Source organism: Pectinophora gossypiella, chromosome 17, assembly GCF_024362695.1.
Source record: "Pectinophora gossypiella chromosome 17, ilPecGoss1.1, whole genome shotgun sequence".
In the NCBI taxonomy this organism is placed as follows: domain Eukaryota; kingdom Metazoa; phylum Arthropoda; class Insecta; order Lepidoptera; family Gelechiidae; genus Pectinophora; species Pectinophora gossypiella.
In genome coordinates this window covers 10,029,184-10,045,903 of record NC_065420.1, presented here as the reverse complement: position 1 = coordinate 10,045,903, position 16,720 = coordinate 10,029,184, and the positions used below count along the sequence as shown (strand labels likewise).

The window sequence follows — 16,720 nt, the reverse complement described above, 5'->3', positions numbered from 1 at the left end:
TCTGTCGCTTAGATGCTGCGCTGCTGAGCTGTGCGGAGATGTGCAGGAATCGACCAATCACCGTGAGGGACAGAGTGACAGAGTGTCTTCGTTTTTCGCTCTCTCGAACGCTGTGATTGGTCAAATCCGCACATCTCCGCTCTTCTCCGCCCACCTCCGCGTCAGTGGAAATCTGGCCTTACTTGTGGCTCAGCCCACCCCATTAGGGATAGTGAGGAGTAATGTTCTTATTGTAAAAACTCTTTAATAATAAGCTAAGGACACTGCTTTTATTTTATTAAATTGTTCTTTCTTGTATTCTGGTGTTATCCATGGTATGAAAAAACAGCTATGCTCAATCCTATGACAAGCCGCCATTGCTAGCCCTTTGATGACGTAAGTGTTACCACTGTGTTACCATTAAATTGGTATCTCCAACATTCCAAGGACGTAAACTTTATTATTGAAAATTAAGTTATTAGTGAGTGACTAATGTATTTAATTATTATTATTTGTCACATATATAAAGCCCATAAAAACTGTAAGTAAATATTTTACTAAAAGTTTAAAATTTCCTTGCAAAGTAAATTAAAAACATTGATCGAGGGTAATTTATTTATTACGAAATGGCAACGCAGGGTGGTATGATATCAGGTGGGCTAACCTTGAAATGTTAGCTGTCACTTTTGAGCATGTACCTGGTTTTCTTGTACCATGGTCTCATCTGTAAGGTTAGGTAATAAAGCTCCTTTTACATAAGTTTCCCGCCTTTTTACTGCCGGGAACATTCTTAAAGTTCAAACAATACCGGGAAACGCACTTCACATATCTTGAGATTACGTATGTATGCACGTCATTGGCAATTAAAAAAGAAAACTGCGAAAGAAAATTATACGTAATAAATATAAAGCAGGATAATAATGAACAGTTAATGATGTAGCTAAGCACATAGTTACAGATCCCGTAAAATATTTATGACTACACGCTTAGTTATTTACGTAACTGCATGTTATTGTTTTGCGGTAATACAAATATTTCCATTAATAATTATAGTATTATCTTTTCACTTTAATTTCAATGTGATTCACAGCTTTACTGGAAAATTTTATAAATCAGTCGTTTCCCGTTTTAATTCAGAAAATTCTCATACGGTTAAGTATTTCCGGAAATCATGGGAATATTAAGTTACATTTAAGTTAAGGAAATTTATAATCTATCAATAAATGAATTATTGCATTTAATTAAAACTGTAAGTAAATCTTTTACTAAAAGTTCAAAATTGCCTTGCAAAATAAAATAAAAACATTAGTCGTGGGTAATTTATTTTTTTACAAATGGCAACGGAGGGTGAGATGACGTCAGCGCGACTATCTTTGAAATGTTAGCTGTTACTTTTGAGAATACTTGGTTTTGTTGTACGGTCACGAGTACTAATATGTATACACTTTGATACCATGTCACATTAACTTTTTTGACAAATTAAACCGTTAGTCTCATTAACTGTCAAATATGATAGTACGACAGGGTTCTAAAGTGGGTACATGATATTACTCATGACTGTACCATGGTCATCAAATCAGAAATGAGGAGATCCGCAGGAGAACTAAAGTCACCGACATAGCTCGGAGAATTGCAAAGCTGAAGTGGCAGTGGGCAGGACACATAGCGAGGAGAACCGATGGCCGCTGGGGCGGAAGGGTTCTGGAATGGCGACCACGTGTCGGACGACGCTCAGTGGGTAGGCCCGCTACAAGGTGGACCGACGATCTGGTGAAGGTCGCGGGAAGCCGTTGGATGCGGGCAGCGCGGGACCGATCGTCGTGGAGATCCTTGGGGGAGGCCTATGCCCAGCAGTGGGCGTCGTACGGCTGATGATGATGTACCATGGTCATAGAATAAGGAATAATACTACGTATAGAACGGCAACTCGCCGCTCTCCACTAGCATCTGAGCTAGGTTTATCTCACCGCCCCTCGAACATAATTTAGACTCGAATCGTGTGGCGTCAGACGTCACACACACAGATGCGCGTGTATGATAACGCCAATGTGTGGTGTCTGTGTAAAACGAGGTTGTTTGTATGAAGTGTCCGGGGTATGCCACGGTCATAATCGTTTGCAACTGCCAAGCCTGAGCCATAAGGCTGGGGCTGTATATATATTTACCACAAACACGGGTAACGGAAGAACATTGATATATTACTCGATACGGACATAGATTATAACCAGAGCCAGAAGTGCTGATACAAAACGGTTGTTCACTATCTTTTCTAGAGATTAACAGTAATTTACCAACAATGTGTACACCACCCCTGACTTAACTAGTAATTAACATATGGCACCGCGCATAATACGAGATGTAGGTATAATTTTATTAATGTGTTTACAGTGCGCAGTGTGGCCACGACGATAGCGAATAATGATGAAATATGTTTACTGACTAATTAACCGATGGCTGCATTCCGAGATAAGCAACGGTTGCTGAACTGGCCCGGGCTATTGTCTGGGTTTCTTCACGCTTTAGCCCTTAAGGCTTGAACAGGAGAGCAGCTTTGAGTCTATGATGATATTTTTTCTCATATAAAGTTGTAATTTTCTTCTATACAAACATGTACACATACATGTTATATGACTATCCCGTTGGGGTAGTCACAATCCTGACACCATTTTCGCTTTTTCTCTCATCAAAGATGTCAAGCATGCTCGCCAGTTGAAAATACTCTTGACCTGGCCTTTTTTTAAAACATACATCAGAATGTGATGTTTCAAAAAACGCTAACGTTGTTTTCCGTAAAAGGAAGCGTTGTCAAATTGTTACTGGCAATAAATTTATTTTATTTTTATTCTTCTTGTCCACTTTGGAATAAATATTAGCAATGGTTTCGGGTTACGTTATTGATGACTTCTAGCTCTGCCCAGCCCTATGGTGATACTTTGCGATTATATACGTATGTAATGTAATGAAGTATATAAAATTAATATTTACCTTCTTTCTTCATGCCAGCTTTGAAACATTTTCTTAACCTACAATATCTGCACTGATTTCTTTTGTCTTTGTCCACCACACAATTTCTGTTAAATCTGAAAAGAAAACAAAAAATATATTAATATTTAGATATCTTAATTTTTGGCCAATTGATAAGCCACGTCAACAGTTCATACTACTAAACTGACGTCTCCCCCTCCCCATAAGTTACTCTAAGCCTAAGGTTCACAATTTAACAGAGAATGTTCAGAATAACGAATGATTTCTTTTTATTGATGACTTATTTAGTTTGATTAAATCGGTATCCCCCATATTCCAAGGACTTAATTAAGCGAATAGGGTAGTTTCCAACTAGTCAAATAAGTTACTTTTTACAAAACGTCAAAACACGAAATTACAATGGAATTTGTATGAACAAGCAACCTGTGACGCCATAGAAAAACGTTGCAAAATGTCGTACTTATTATAACATTTTGCTTTATAGAAATTTATAAATAAGTTAAGTAGAAAAACTAAAACTTTTTTGTCACCTCACCAGAGATCTGATTTTATTTAGTAATCAGGATTTCATAATTTAGCTTTGACTTATGAAACTACCCAAGGGAGGCAAAAAGGCTACACCGATTTGACTACTTAGAAACTACCTATTATTATTGTTTTGTGATACTGAAACTTAAGAGAGCACACTGTGGCCGTTTGGCGTCATGTGTGACGTTCTATACTCCACTTTCTCACCTGCAAGTATAGAGATGGTTCTTGCGGACGCTGCGTCGGAAGAAGCCCTTGCAGCCGTCGCAGGAGGAGGCGCCGTAGTGCTTGCCGGTGGCGCGGTCGCCGCAGATGGCGCAGTGCTGCGAGAGAGCCACCGAGCTGGCGGCGCTCGCCTCGCTGCTGCTCGTCTCCAGCTGCATGTCACTGTCTGCAACAATGTTGGAGGAAATTTAGTGTCAAGAAAATGAAGAAGGAAGATTTCAATTGTTTTTTTGACCCACCCCCTTTGTATGTTGCATTTAAAAAAGAGATCGGCAGAATAGGATATTTGACTTTGTCAAAGATAAATTTTAAAATGCTAATCTAGAAATAGAAGCCAGTCTACATATATTAAAATCCAGAAACACAGAATAATATACGATTCTTAACAAATATAAAAACTCCTCCAAAGCATCACACCGAGGCAAAGTGCCCAATCTATCTATCTTTTATCTATTTTACTTTTCGACTTATTTTCTAATTTTATTTATGAATTAAGTAACAATGAGTACGACGTTTGACAGCTTTTATTGATGACGTCACAGGACAGTATTTCCATACAAGCTCCGAAAAAAACTTTCGTTTTGATGTTTGTAAAAAGGGTCTCATTTGACTATGTTGTCAAGTAGCCTATTGTATCCCTTTTAACATGTTAAATTACTGTGATTCTTATCATTTATGAGGAATAGGTAGAACACGTAATTGAATATTAATTGAAATCTATTATTATGTTGTTGTGGATGTTGTCTATTTATAAGAATACCGGCTTCTGTGGTGGAGTGGTTGAGCGGAGGTCCTGGGTTCAATTGGCGATGGTTTGGTTAGGACATTGCTGGATGAAATCACCTGATTGTTAGGAAATAAGATGATTCCTTCGAAGGGCACGTTAAACAGTGGGTACCGGTTGCGTATTTAGAAACGTTAGTTCAATACGTCCCCGCCGGCCGACACGTACTGGAGGAGGATTTCCAAGCGAAAAACACCCGGAAACCCTACTTCAATACGTCCCAGACAGTGACGAACTGGAGTAGGATTTCTAGGTTAACACCTGAACCAAAACCGTACCTGTCAAATCTTCAGGTCAGGTAAGTGGATTACCAACCACATCAACTCTGGCGTCAGGGTTACTATTGGGACGCCAAAGGCCCCTGACATGGCTCATGTAACGACTACTTACTTACATCAGTAAGTGGTAACCGGGACCAACAGTTTACGTGCCGTGCCTTCCGTCATCTTACTTTCGGACAATCAGATGATCAGCCTGTAATGTCCTAAACTAACTACTACTACCATTGAACTACTGTTATACTATCTAACTGATTAATAAAGAGCTTTTGTATTGTAACCAGAGATCACAAAGTGATTTTTGTGATATGTAGGGGGATGATGATGTCATTCCATGAGCCATACCAAGGGCGGTTCAATAGTAAACTTATCAGGACGTAGATCATTGCTTTAACAACTGTCAGGAGAGAAGTTTATAAGAATAATTAGGTAAGTACGGTCGATTCCTAATTAACCCGGAATGGCCGACAATGGAAATTTTAATAATATTTATATAGATACACTTAATTTCGTGTCATAGGTTTCAATTGATAATATTATAATTATAGGAAATTTACATCTATTTAATAAGGTGTCTAGTTTATGTAAGTCAGACGACTTACATAAAAAAATGACATAATTATATTGATAAACAAATTTTATCGGCTATTAGCGACCTTTATAAAGGTGAACCAGTATTTGTGGTGGACAAACTGGCACGTGATAACAATTAGGTCATTCATCATCGCCCTAGTATTATCTCGTTTTTCACAGAGACCGCTTCTTCTATCGTGTGGATTGTGAGGTGAATTATCAACCCCATCAACCCTGGTGTCAGGGTTATTACTGAGCCATTCATGAACGAGGGCTATTCATGAACGACTACGTACTTACCTACATCAGTAAGTAATATCCGGGACCAACGGCTTAACGTGCCTTCCGATGTATTGATCTTTTTACTTTTTGGACAATCAGGTGATCAGCCTGTAATGTCCTAACCAAACTATGGATCACAAAGTGATTTTTGTGATTTGTCCCCACCGGGATTCGAACCCGGGACCTCCGGATAGTGAGCACAACGCTCAACTACTGGACCACGGAGTCCGCTTACCTAAGCTAAAGATTTGATATGTCCGGTTTTTTTACCAGAAGAGACCTTCCAACCCGCTGATTGATGTAAGTAAGTAGTCGTTACATGAGCCTTGTCAGGGGCCTCTAGCGGCTCAATAATAACCCTGACAAAAGGGTTGCTGAGGTTGGTAGTCCCCCTCACAACCCACACGATAGAAGAAGATCTGCCGAAAGTTTAGGTAGTAAAGTTCTTTCTACATAAGTTTTTTGCCTTTTTACTGCTGGGAACATTCTAGGGAACGGGACATCATTGTTTAAGACTAGGTTGTATAGTGCTAAGTACATAGTATAGTGTTTAGAAAGTTCCGTACATTCTTGGGAATCGATCTATTTACCGGACTGCGGCGAAGCGAAAACAAGCGTTATGTCATTGACCACTATTTATGTGTCAATTTTCATATACAAATTGGTCCAGAAGTTTAGACGTGAAGAGGTTACTTTTGATATCAAATCTTTTTACAACCTTTTTTGTATAAAATCTTTTTATTTAGAATATTTTTACTTTTTTATTCGATATTGTTTTTCAACTGTCTTTTCACTTCTGGAAAATTAAAAGAATTCTGGAAAGATTCGAATTACATGCATAAACCGAAATTGCTGAATTATTTCTCAAAATAACACACTTAGTTCCACAAGGTAATAGAGTGAGACAAAATTACTTCATTTAAAATACTACTATGGATATGGGTATCATGTCATTGACGTCATAAAAACGTATAGAAACACATCTCAGCAAAAAATCAGATATGTTTATCAAAGAATTGGGAAATTCCTGACTAGTTTTTTTTTAATCGAAGCCGGTTTGGTCAGATTAGCTTAGTAACATGATATAAAAAACTGCAATAAATACTAAAATCCAGTTGCAAGGTATGTTATTATTTTATTATAGGGCTTCGTTTTATTTTGGTATAATTTACGTACAGTCATGAGCAATATAATGTACCCACTTTAGGACTGTCGCACAACATATTTGACTTTTAGTGAGACTTACAGTTCAATTTGGCGAAAAAGTTAATGTGACATGGTACCAAAGTGTATACATATTAATGCTCGTGACCGTACATACATATAGAAACTCACGCCTGTAATCCATAATGGAGTGGGCAGAGCCACAAGGAAGACAACTTGCAGCCACTGTTGATACGAAGTCCTATATAAATATGACCAACCATTTTTCAACCTAATGGTGACAAGGATTTGCCTACCGTCCAGAACAATTGTCCATCATGGTGGAAAGGACACAATCCTTCTGTCAAACTTTGTGATATGTCCGGCAAGACAAGGAGCTAATTATGTTCAAATCAATTCAAATATCCTTTACTGTACACAAACAAAACAACCCTATATATTGCGTTCATGTTTTTTAGAATTTAAACTTTAAGGCACTTTATTATAATTTGAAATAACAGACAGGTCCAGTTTTAAAGCACATTTAAGTACTCGTGTTCCCTAAAAACTGGACCTGTCCAGTTTTCGGATTAAATAAATGGACTTCGTGAAAACGGGATCCTACCGAGATGATGATTAATAAAAAGTGCCGGTTCCGAATTGTATTGAAACACTTTTCCAGTAGGTAAATATACACAAACATAAATAATCATTTTGGCATCGCTACAAAAATATACGAAACTATTCTGTAGCGAGTCCATAAATATGCTTACAGATAGGTATGTATATCTTATTTACGTTGGGACGGGCCTTCGTAAGTTACTATTTCTAAATGCGAGTTTATTTTTAAAATCCTAGTCATTAGCTTATACCGACAATCCGTTATAAACTAATGTCATTTCTCTGGCAGCCGATTCACAAATCGTTGACGATCACATATTGTGCATAGCACGGTAGCAACGTAACATTGAGTAAGATTCTTTACCTATCTATGCTTGAAATACAATAACATTGGTGATTAATGTATTGTGGCTAAACGAAAGTTGGCAAACACACCTTCTCTGGTATACGTCATGTTGTTGGCGGGAGTCTCCTCGATCGGGCTGCGGTGCATGTAGTAGGGACTGATTGGGGCCTTCTCCCACACGGGCGCCGGTGCAGGGGCAAGGTACTCCGGCACTGGATACCCCATCGGACACTGCTGAGACATCCCGTACCCCAAAACCGGCATTCTCCCGCACTACAACACTCTCCACCGACTTTTCTTCTAAGCGTCCGAACGATAATGAGCACGTCCGAAATCGCCGTCAGCAGGTGATTGAATGTCGCCAAACCAAATATTGACACTACTGTTATCACTGTTGACCGAGCCGGCCTCGTCTAAGAGGATTTATTAACAAATAACAGTCCATTTGAAAATTACTTTAAATATTTGTCCGGCAACGAGTGAGTTGCTGCGCCGATTCCGGGTAATGTTTTCGTTTTTATCACGTAATTGTCTGTAAACGAGCTCCCGATAGTGGCGTTTAACTGTTTACTAGTCATGCGGGCCGAAGGGGCGTCCTTCCATGGTCGCGGTGTCGATCACACTGACAGACGCGTCTACGCGCACAACACCTAATAACATCCGCTTCAATGGAAATCCGCTGATTAGGCCCACCAATGAATGACCCGCCCCGGCAACCGCCAGATCAGCGCGAATCGAACGTGCTCACGACACCAGGGACGGCTCAACTTGTATCACCAATTAAAGAAAACATTCACCCACAAAACCTCTGTTAAGCGCCAATAGCACATTACAAGTGTTGCAAAAAAATGAGAACATAATACTTTTTAAAGTAGCTTTATCTTAAAATATCACGCGAGCCAACTTATCTGATAAGCGCGGTTAGCTCATCTTTGCGAGTTATTAATTATGCGAGTAATATATTCGTTTTGTTGCGTGTATTTTGCGTAACTAGAACGGGTCCTGCGTGCGTATTAGTCACCGTTATCGGAAGCGGCGGATGCGGCGTCGAATGCACGACAACTGCACCGAGTCACAGCTGACGAACAGAAGCTTTTGCCATAAACAGAATATAAGCAAACGGTGACTAATTGCTGTCACCGCTTTGTTCCTTTGTTACCAACACTCACCGGCTATCCGCAAGTTTACAAAATCTATGATAGATCGTTGACATCGACCTACGCAGTGCCCATAAAGGACAATAGGTATTACGGTGGTTTTCTAAGTCAGAACTAAATAGTAAAATATTTATTCTTACATTATAATACCTATATAACTGTATAAATATTAGTTTTCTGCTAAGAACATCATGTTTTATAGACAGACCAACAAATCGCTTCTCCATAATGAACCAGATTTGGTTTTCCCTTAGTGTGCGTCAAGCTAGCGGCCTCAAAAAAAAAATGGGCACGAAAAAATAATTTGACCATACCAAAAAATAGTACTCTTATTGAAAAAAATAGTACCTGTTGTAAAAAAATTAGTACCATCACGGTTCTGGATTTATAGCCATGTTTTATTGCACTTGCTAGCTTGACGGTGAGCGAAATTTGGCGAGAGTTAACGACAAGGTCTTTCGCTTTGATTTAAACGCCAAAAAATAGTATCGAAATAGTACTCACCCCCTGCAAAATACCGAAAGTAGTACTTCAACGGTTCCAAAGTTATAAAGGTAGTTCTTTGATCCCGCTAGCTTGACGTTTTGAAAATACCTATTATCTGGGGAATGCTTGCATACTTCAGTTTGTAACTAATGTCAATAAACTCGTATGAAATAGTACTCCCTACCATCATAATTTGGACCTGATTCTCTTTGTAGAAATATGTCAAAAAGTCATTATAACCTATGTCATACATTTATCAAGACGAGTACAGTCGCGAACAAAATTATTACACATGGTCAAGAATGTTGTCAGATTTCAGTATTTTTCCCCATTTTTGGGTAAAAATTGGTGAAGTGCCAGGGTTGTTAGATGAAAGTAATATCATTGTTGAAACTCTTTGAGTTATTCTACAAATACTGCAAATTGTTTATTAACAAACACTTCGATCCGTAACAAATTCAACATGAAGGTATAAATTATAAAATAAAACAGCAGATTAAAAATGTATTATGATGTATTAAAATCACAGATTGTTTTCGATAAGAACTACACCCATGCAGCCATTTTCTATTAAAATTAGTGCATATGGGTGTATGCAATAGGAATTTTTTGTAATAGCAGCACTGAAGTGCAAAGAAATGGTAGGGTAGACCTCCAAAATGGCAATACTTACGAATAAATTGTGAGGTTATGTAATTGTCTACGTGACTGTATCAACAACAAATGTATGGCATAGGTTATGATGATTGTTTAACATTTCTACAAAGAGAATCGGATCAAAATTATGATGGTAGGGAGTACTATTTCATACGAGTTTATTGACATTAGTTACATACTGAAGTATGCAAGCGTTCCCCAGATAATAGGTATTTTCAAAACGTCAAGCTAGCGGGATCAAAGAACTGCCTTTATAACTTTGGAACCGTTGAAGTACTACTTTCGGTATTTTGCAGGGGGTGAGTACTATTTCGATACTATTTTTTGGCGTTTAAATCAAAGCGAAAGACCTTGTCGTTAACTCTCGCCAAATTTCGCTCACCGTCAAGCTAGCAAGTGCAATAAAACATGGCTATAAATCCAGAACCGTGATGGTACTAATTTTTTTACAACAGGTACTATTTTTTTCAATAAGAGTACTATTTTTTGGTATGGTCAAATTATTTTTTCGTGCCCATTTTTTTTTTGAGGCCGCTAGCTTGACGCACACTTTCCCTTAACACACCTACTACCTACTTAATATTGTTATCCTTAAAAATTTTAGTTGTTTTTTATTATTTTAAGTGCCATACTTTTGCGACTAAAAATTCCACTTCATATCAACTCAGAATCATGGTCGGAATCATTCCTCAAAATTTTCGCTACGATGTCACTAACACCCTGAATAATAAGTAAAGTTATTCATATCGTTGGTTAAATATTGAATGCCTTAGTCATAAGACAAACCTACAACATACAATATAAAGATACACATATCAATAGGGTATTTGTGACATGCAATAAATAAATTTGACTGGGTCAAAGATAAATTATAAAATGATAATCTAGAAATAGAAGCCAGTCTGAGATGATCAAAAATCAATCTTATTTTACTTTTCGACTTACTCTCGAATTTTATTTATGAATTAAGCAACAATTAGTACGACGTTTGACAGCTTTTATTGATGACGGCACAGGACAGCATTTCCATACCATCTCCGAAGAAAACTTTCGTTTTGACGTTTTGTAAAATATCTCATTTGACTAGGTTGCCAAGTAGCCTATTCACCATCATCTCGAATCCAGCACAGGCCTAAACCTGACCTGATTGTCGAATTTCTTTCCGAATTCATGTTTGGGTCGTAAATTATTATCACGTGCTCAGCGGTGAAGGAAAATATATCGAGGAAACCCATATTCCCGAGAAATGCGTTTTCGGAGGTATGTGACATAACCTGCATTGGGCTGGTTTTCCCTTCGCGGGTTGGGAGGTCAGACTGGCAGTCGCTTCTGTTAAAAACCGGACCTGTCAAATCTTCAGGTTAGGTAAGCGAACATTGTGAAAAACGGGATAATGCTAGGGGGATGATATCAGTCAGTCCTTCAGTAAACTAAACCATGATAAGAAATTATTTATACAGACGGGGCACACAAAACACTACCTAATTTGGGTCCATATCATATGCAAAAGCGAAATTAGATAGTGAAACATGATTATTAATATATAAAACGTACATAAAAAGCGATAAAATAACGTAAATTATCGTCCTGGGCCCCTGATAGTGGGTTTATGGATAAGTCTGTAGGATAAACGAAAACAATAGATATCCTTCGTGTTATCAACACGATAACCAATAGCATGGTGTCAAGCGAAACACGGACAGAGCTGATAATAAACGGATATACTTTTATGATAGTTTTTTTTTTAAATAAACATTACTTAATACAACATACGATGAGTAATAAATGTGCAACAATTATGTGTGAACGTAAATAAAAAGAGATTTAATGTAGAAACGGACAAGACAAAGTCACTCTATAGTATAACTATAGTTATAACTATAATTGTTAACTGCACAGGACGGAACTAGGGGAATTTATTTCGTAATTCAATAAAAATATTCAACATCTCGTATACCAGTTACCAAAGGTTGTTTGGAATTTGGTTGTCTGGATGTGGGTTGGTTTCAAAGCCAGAGTGAACAGGCAGCTTCTGGGCGGGTTCGCTCCATCTTAGGCCTCGTCATTGCCTTCGGGCAAGTCTGGGGCCAAAAGCAAACCCATCAAAAGTAAAAACAAAAGAAATTGCTAGTGAGCAATAGGGCCGCCTATTGTTGTCTCTATTTCTTTTTTGTTTCTGTACTTTCTATTTCGTGTGTGTGCAAAGATGTATTTGTTGCAATGTCCTAATCAAACTAGGGATTGCTAGGGGACTAAGGTGAGCCGAAGTAAGGACAATTTGTTCAGGTGGGGTTTCTCGGATAGCTCGGACTTAAAGTGCAAGTGCGGCACTGTTCCCCAAACGATGAAACTGCCCGAACACCTGCACGCAGAAGGATCTGATGAGCGCTGCAGATAGCGCCATACTTGTTGCCAAGTTTTGGACCGATAGTATTGAGTTTGCCATCGATACTCGAGAAGACTAGGGATCGCGTTTATGTGATATGTCCCCACCGGGATTCGAACCTGAGACGTCCGGATTGTAAATCCAACGCTCAACCACTGGACCACGGAGGCCGTTGACCATGCGGTTACTAAATTATATTCCAATTTGATAAAATACACCGGAAGTTAGATACAACTAGTATAATATTATATTATCTATCTACAGAACATCAACTGGAAAAAAAAAACAATAATATATTTTTAGTTCATTCCAATTATCTCGTGAATGTTGCGATGCAGAAAACAAATCATCATCGTAATCTGGCCCCTGCGATACAAGCTGAGCTTAGTGCAAGGACCGCCGCATATCTAGAGTAGTTGGTCATATTATAGTTGTCTGCATTTTTATTAATGTAAAATTTTAAGTCTATGTTCAATAAAAGATTATTATTTGTATGTCGTTTTCATATTTCTTGCCTATGGAGTCCCGGACTTTTGGAAGGCGTGCGTGGGGCCGAAGCCAACACGTAGAGGCCCCTTAAGACAGTTTAATCTAAATGTGGTGTGATTATTATTATCATTGAAAAGATTATCATTAGAAAGTATTTCATAATGATGCAGACTGATAGATAACGACTATCACACCTGTAATTCCTATCGGGGCGAACAAACATAACATCAGATCATGACCATATCCCCAATCGGGTTAGTTAGAGGTTCATCCATCACAATATGAACAAAGTACGCTTCACCGCGCTCTGTTACAATAGCACGCGTTCAGCTGTTTATCTTCCCGGGCATGTCGTCAAAACCGACAGAAGGATTGTGTCCTTTCTGTCACGGTTCATTCTTCTATTGTGTAGGTCGTGAGGTGGTTGACCAACCTCATCAAACCTGGTGTCAGTGTTATTATTAAGCCGCCATAGGCCCCTGATATGACCCACCCGTGATCCAAATACTTATCAAGCAACAATTATTTTTATATATGCTTCCGCCATTACATTGTATTATTGAATAATTATGTAGGTACCCGAGTAATGTGAAAATAGATAATAGGCTACTTTCCAACTAGTCAAATCAGTTACTTTTTACTAAACATCAAAATATGAAATTACTATGGAACTTGTATAAAAAAACAACCTGTGACGTCATAGCAAAACGTGATGAAATGTCGCACTTATTGTAACTTAATGTTTCTTTATTAAAATTCATAAATAAGTTAAATAGAAAAAACAGTAAACGTTTTCTGACACCTTTAGATCTGTCTTTATTTAGTAATCAGAATTTCTTTTTTTTTTTTTGACGTGACTTATTGTAGATTTGCCGCAGATGGCATTAACTACTTGGCCGGACAAATGGGGAGCGCTGAAGGCTCTCACCCGGTACAACGTTTAAGACAACAGGCCTGAGGGTGCCCAGTTGGGCGCGAACCTCGGCTCAGGGCGTCGTCTGAGAGGAAAAATATTTTAAAGAATTAATCGACCCTAGTGAGTCGAAAGCGATAAGCGCTGAATGAGGGAAATCGTCGACCACGCCGGCGGGGTCGGTATCGGGGACCTGAAGTGTTTGGTGTCGCGAGCTGATTGGCTGCCTCTATGGCTAGAGTTTGTTTTGTTTGTTTTTAAATGTTCTTTATTTCATCATAAGTACAACTTAATTTGATAACATGACACTGTCTTGTTAGCAAAAATCTTAAATAATTAACAACGTTTATCAGGCTAATAACACCTATTAAAACTTATACTATGAATGTTATCAATACTTTTACAATGTTGTGGTTTCAAACTTTAAGGAAGACAAGTGAAGGGATTTGCTAACATAAACATTTCAGATAATGTTTATACATACTAGTGTTAAACTTACAAGTAACAGAATCAAGCATACGATCTAACATAGTGTAACTTTATAAAGGATCAAATTAATTTAGGTAAGTAAATTAAATAACAAAGTTGCTTAAGATCAAATTTCATATTTATATTTGTGGGTAATTAAATAATATAATAGCCGAAAGTGCTAATGCATACTAACTCTTATTGCATAAGGAGAACAGATTAGATTAGTAAGCGGTAACTAATCACCACGAAGATGTATTAGTCACACGTAGTGCGGGTGACTCGCTGACCGGTTCAGATAGGAAATAGTGATGGGGTAACCTGTATCTCTTGTAGGTATCGATATAGGGCAAGGTGCAATAACGACTTCTGCCAATTGCTGATATTAAAATATTTGGATGTTTTGGGTTATTTTTAATATAAAATTTGAATGCTAGTTTAGTAATAAACTCTTTTATAGTAGGAAATTTAATGGAATTTTGTAATTTTTTCAGGTTAGTGTAAAAAGGAGTATTGTAAGATATTTTTAATGCACGATTTTGTAGTTTTTGTAATTTAAGAATATTGGAGATACTGGTAGAACACCACACTGGACAAGCGTAAGTGATACGAGGCCTGATTAGTGTCGTATAGAGGCGTAGTTTTGTGAGCGGGCTAAGATTCGCCCGCCTGTTAAATATAGGACCTATCATATGCATTGATTTTATACCTTTAGCACGTAGTGAATCTATGTGAATAATCCAATTTAATTTGGTATCAAAATTGACCCCTAAGTACTTAACACTAGGACGCCATGGTACTTTAAAGCCTTTAATCGTGATTTGCCTCCGTGGGGCCCTTATTTTACGTGTAAAGAAGATTGCTTCCGTCTTGGTTTGGTTTAACTTTAATTTCCAATTTTCAAAATATGTTGTAAGAAGTTCTACAGACCAGTTAAGTCTGGTAATGATATCATCAACATCACCAGACGTCGTGTAGGTCGCCGTATCATCCGCAAAACACGCCAAATGGGTATACGGTTGCTTCGGTATATCATGCAGATAAATGTTAAAAAGGAGCGGTCCTAGCACTGATCCCTGAGGCACACCGGCTGGAATCTTGAGGTCATAAGATCTGGTGCCGTCAATATGAACAGCGTATTTACGATTTTCTAAATAGGAACAGATCAGTTTGACAAGGCTGTTAGGTACTTCAGCTTTCATCATCTTATGAATCAAACCTCTGTGCCACACAGAGTCAAACGCTTTCTCAATGTCCAATAAGACCATGCCAGTAGACATTTTAAGATTTAAATTGTGAGCAATATGTTCGCTTACACGAGCCAGCTGTTGAACAGTGGAATAACCCTGCCGAAAACCGAATTGTTCCATCGGGATGAAGTGATTGCTCACTTTTAAGAGACGTATCGCAATAATTTTCTCAAAAATTTTACTCAGATTCGGTAGTAAACTAATTGGGCGATAACTTGTTGGAACAGTATTATCTTTTCCTGGCTTGATAATAGGTATCACCTTTGCAATTTTCCATTTAGATGGGAAGTAGCAGTGCGTAAAACAGGCATTAAATATTTTAGTAAGCATGACTATGCATTTTTGAGGTAAATTTTTGATTAAAATACTATCGATCATATCAGTTCCCGGGGCTTTATTTGTTTTTAGCTGACGGATTATTTTACATATCTCATTAGGCCTGCATATGAACGGTACCCCGACATCACAGCTGCTGTGAAGGTGACGGACAGAATCTTCTACAAGTTTTTCGATGTTAGGTTCTCGCCAAGATGTAGTAAGAAGCATGTTTTGATAAAAAGATTCCGCTAATACATTACATTGTTCTTTTGTGTTAGCAGTAGTGGTTCCATCTGGTCTTTTTATAGGAGGAATACATACATTTTTATTATTTGTAAGTTTTGTAGTAAAGCGAAAGATATCCGAGCTTGGATTGTCAACCCTAGACAACTTCCGACACCAGACGTCATCGTTGTGTTTCTTAATACAATCCGTAATCCTAGATTGCTGATAATTAATACGAGTCCGGAGATGTTTGCGGAAGTTTTGATCATTACAGTTTTGTTCAAGTCGTCGTAATCTATTCTTTTCTTTGATTTTTCTTTTAATGAACCGAGGTAATGACTTTCTATTGATATGCGTAGTCTTTAACGGAATGTTTTGTTCACGCGCCTCAGACATATTGCAAGTGAGATCGACAACGGCTCGTTCGATGTCGTGAGGAGAACGATAAGTATTTTGGGTAAGTATCGTTTTGCGATTAAGATATTTACGATAACCCTCCCAATCAGCTCTCGAATAGTCAAAGCGGGTTGTAGGCTTACGTTCAGTAAGGCCATAGAGGGTGAACCCAACCGGCAGATGATTGGAAGACAATGCTGGCACTGTGCTCAATTCTGAAATGTCATAGAT

The 16,720-nt window shown here is 38.1% G+C and overlaps 1 protein-coding gene across 3 annotated transcripts in view; it reads right to left on the bottom strand.

Moving 5' to 3' along the window:
* Positions 1-16,720, bottom strand: part of LOC126374679 (transcription factor HNF-4 homolog) — an 82,691-nt gene that overhangs the window by 21,811 nt on the left and 44,160 nt on the right. For 2 of the 3 annotated variants that reach the window (XM_050021393.1, XM_050021394.1), the window contains exons 2-3: positions 3,700-3,883; positions 2,965-3,059 (exon numbers count right to left, since the gene is read on the bottom strand). In XM_050021393.1, coding sequence (XP_049877350.1) covers positions 2,965-3,059; positions 3,700-3,883 — 279 coding nt within the window. Of the gene's footprint in view, positions 1-2,964; positions 3,060-3,699; positions 3,884-7,833; positions 8,555-16,720 lie in introns of those variants that run through there. The other variant, XM_050021392.1, reaches the window with a different exon arrangement.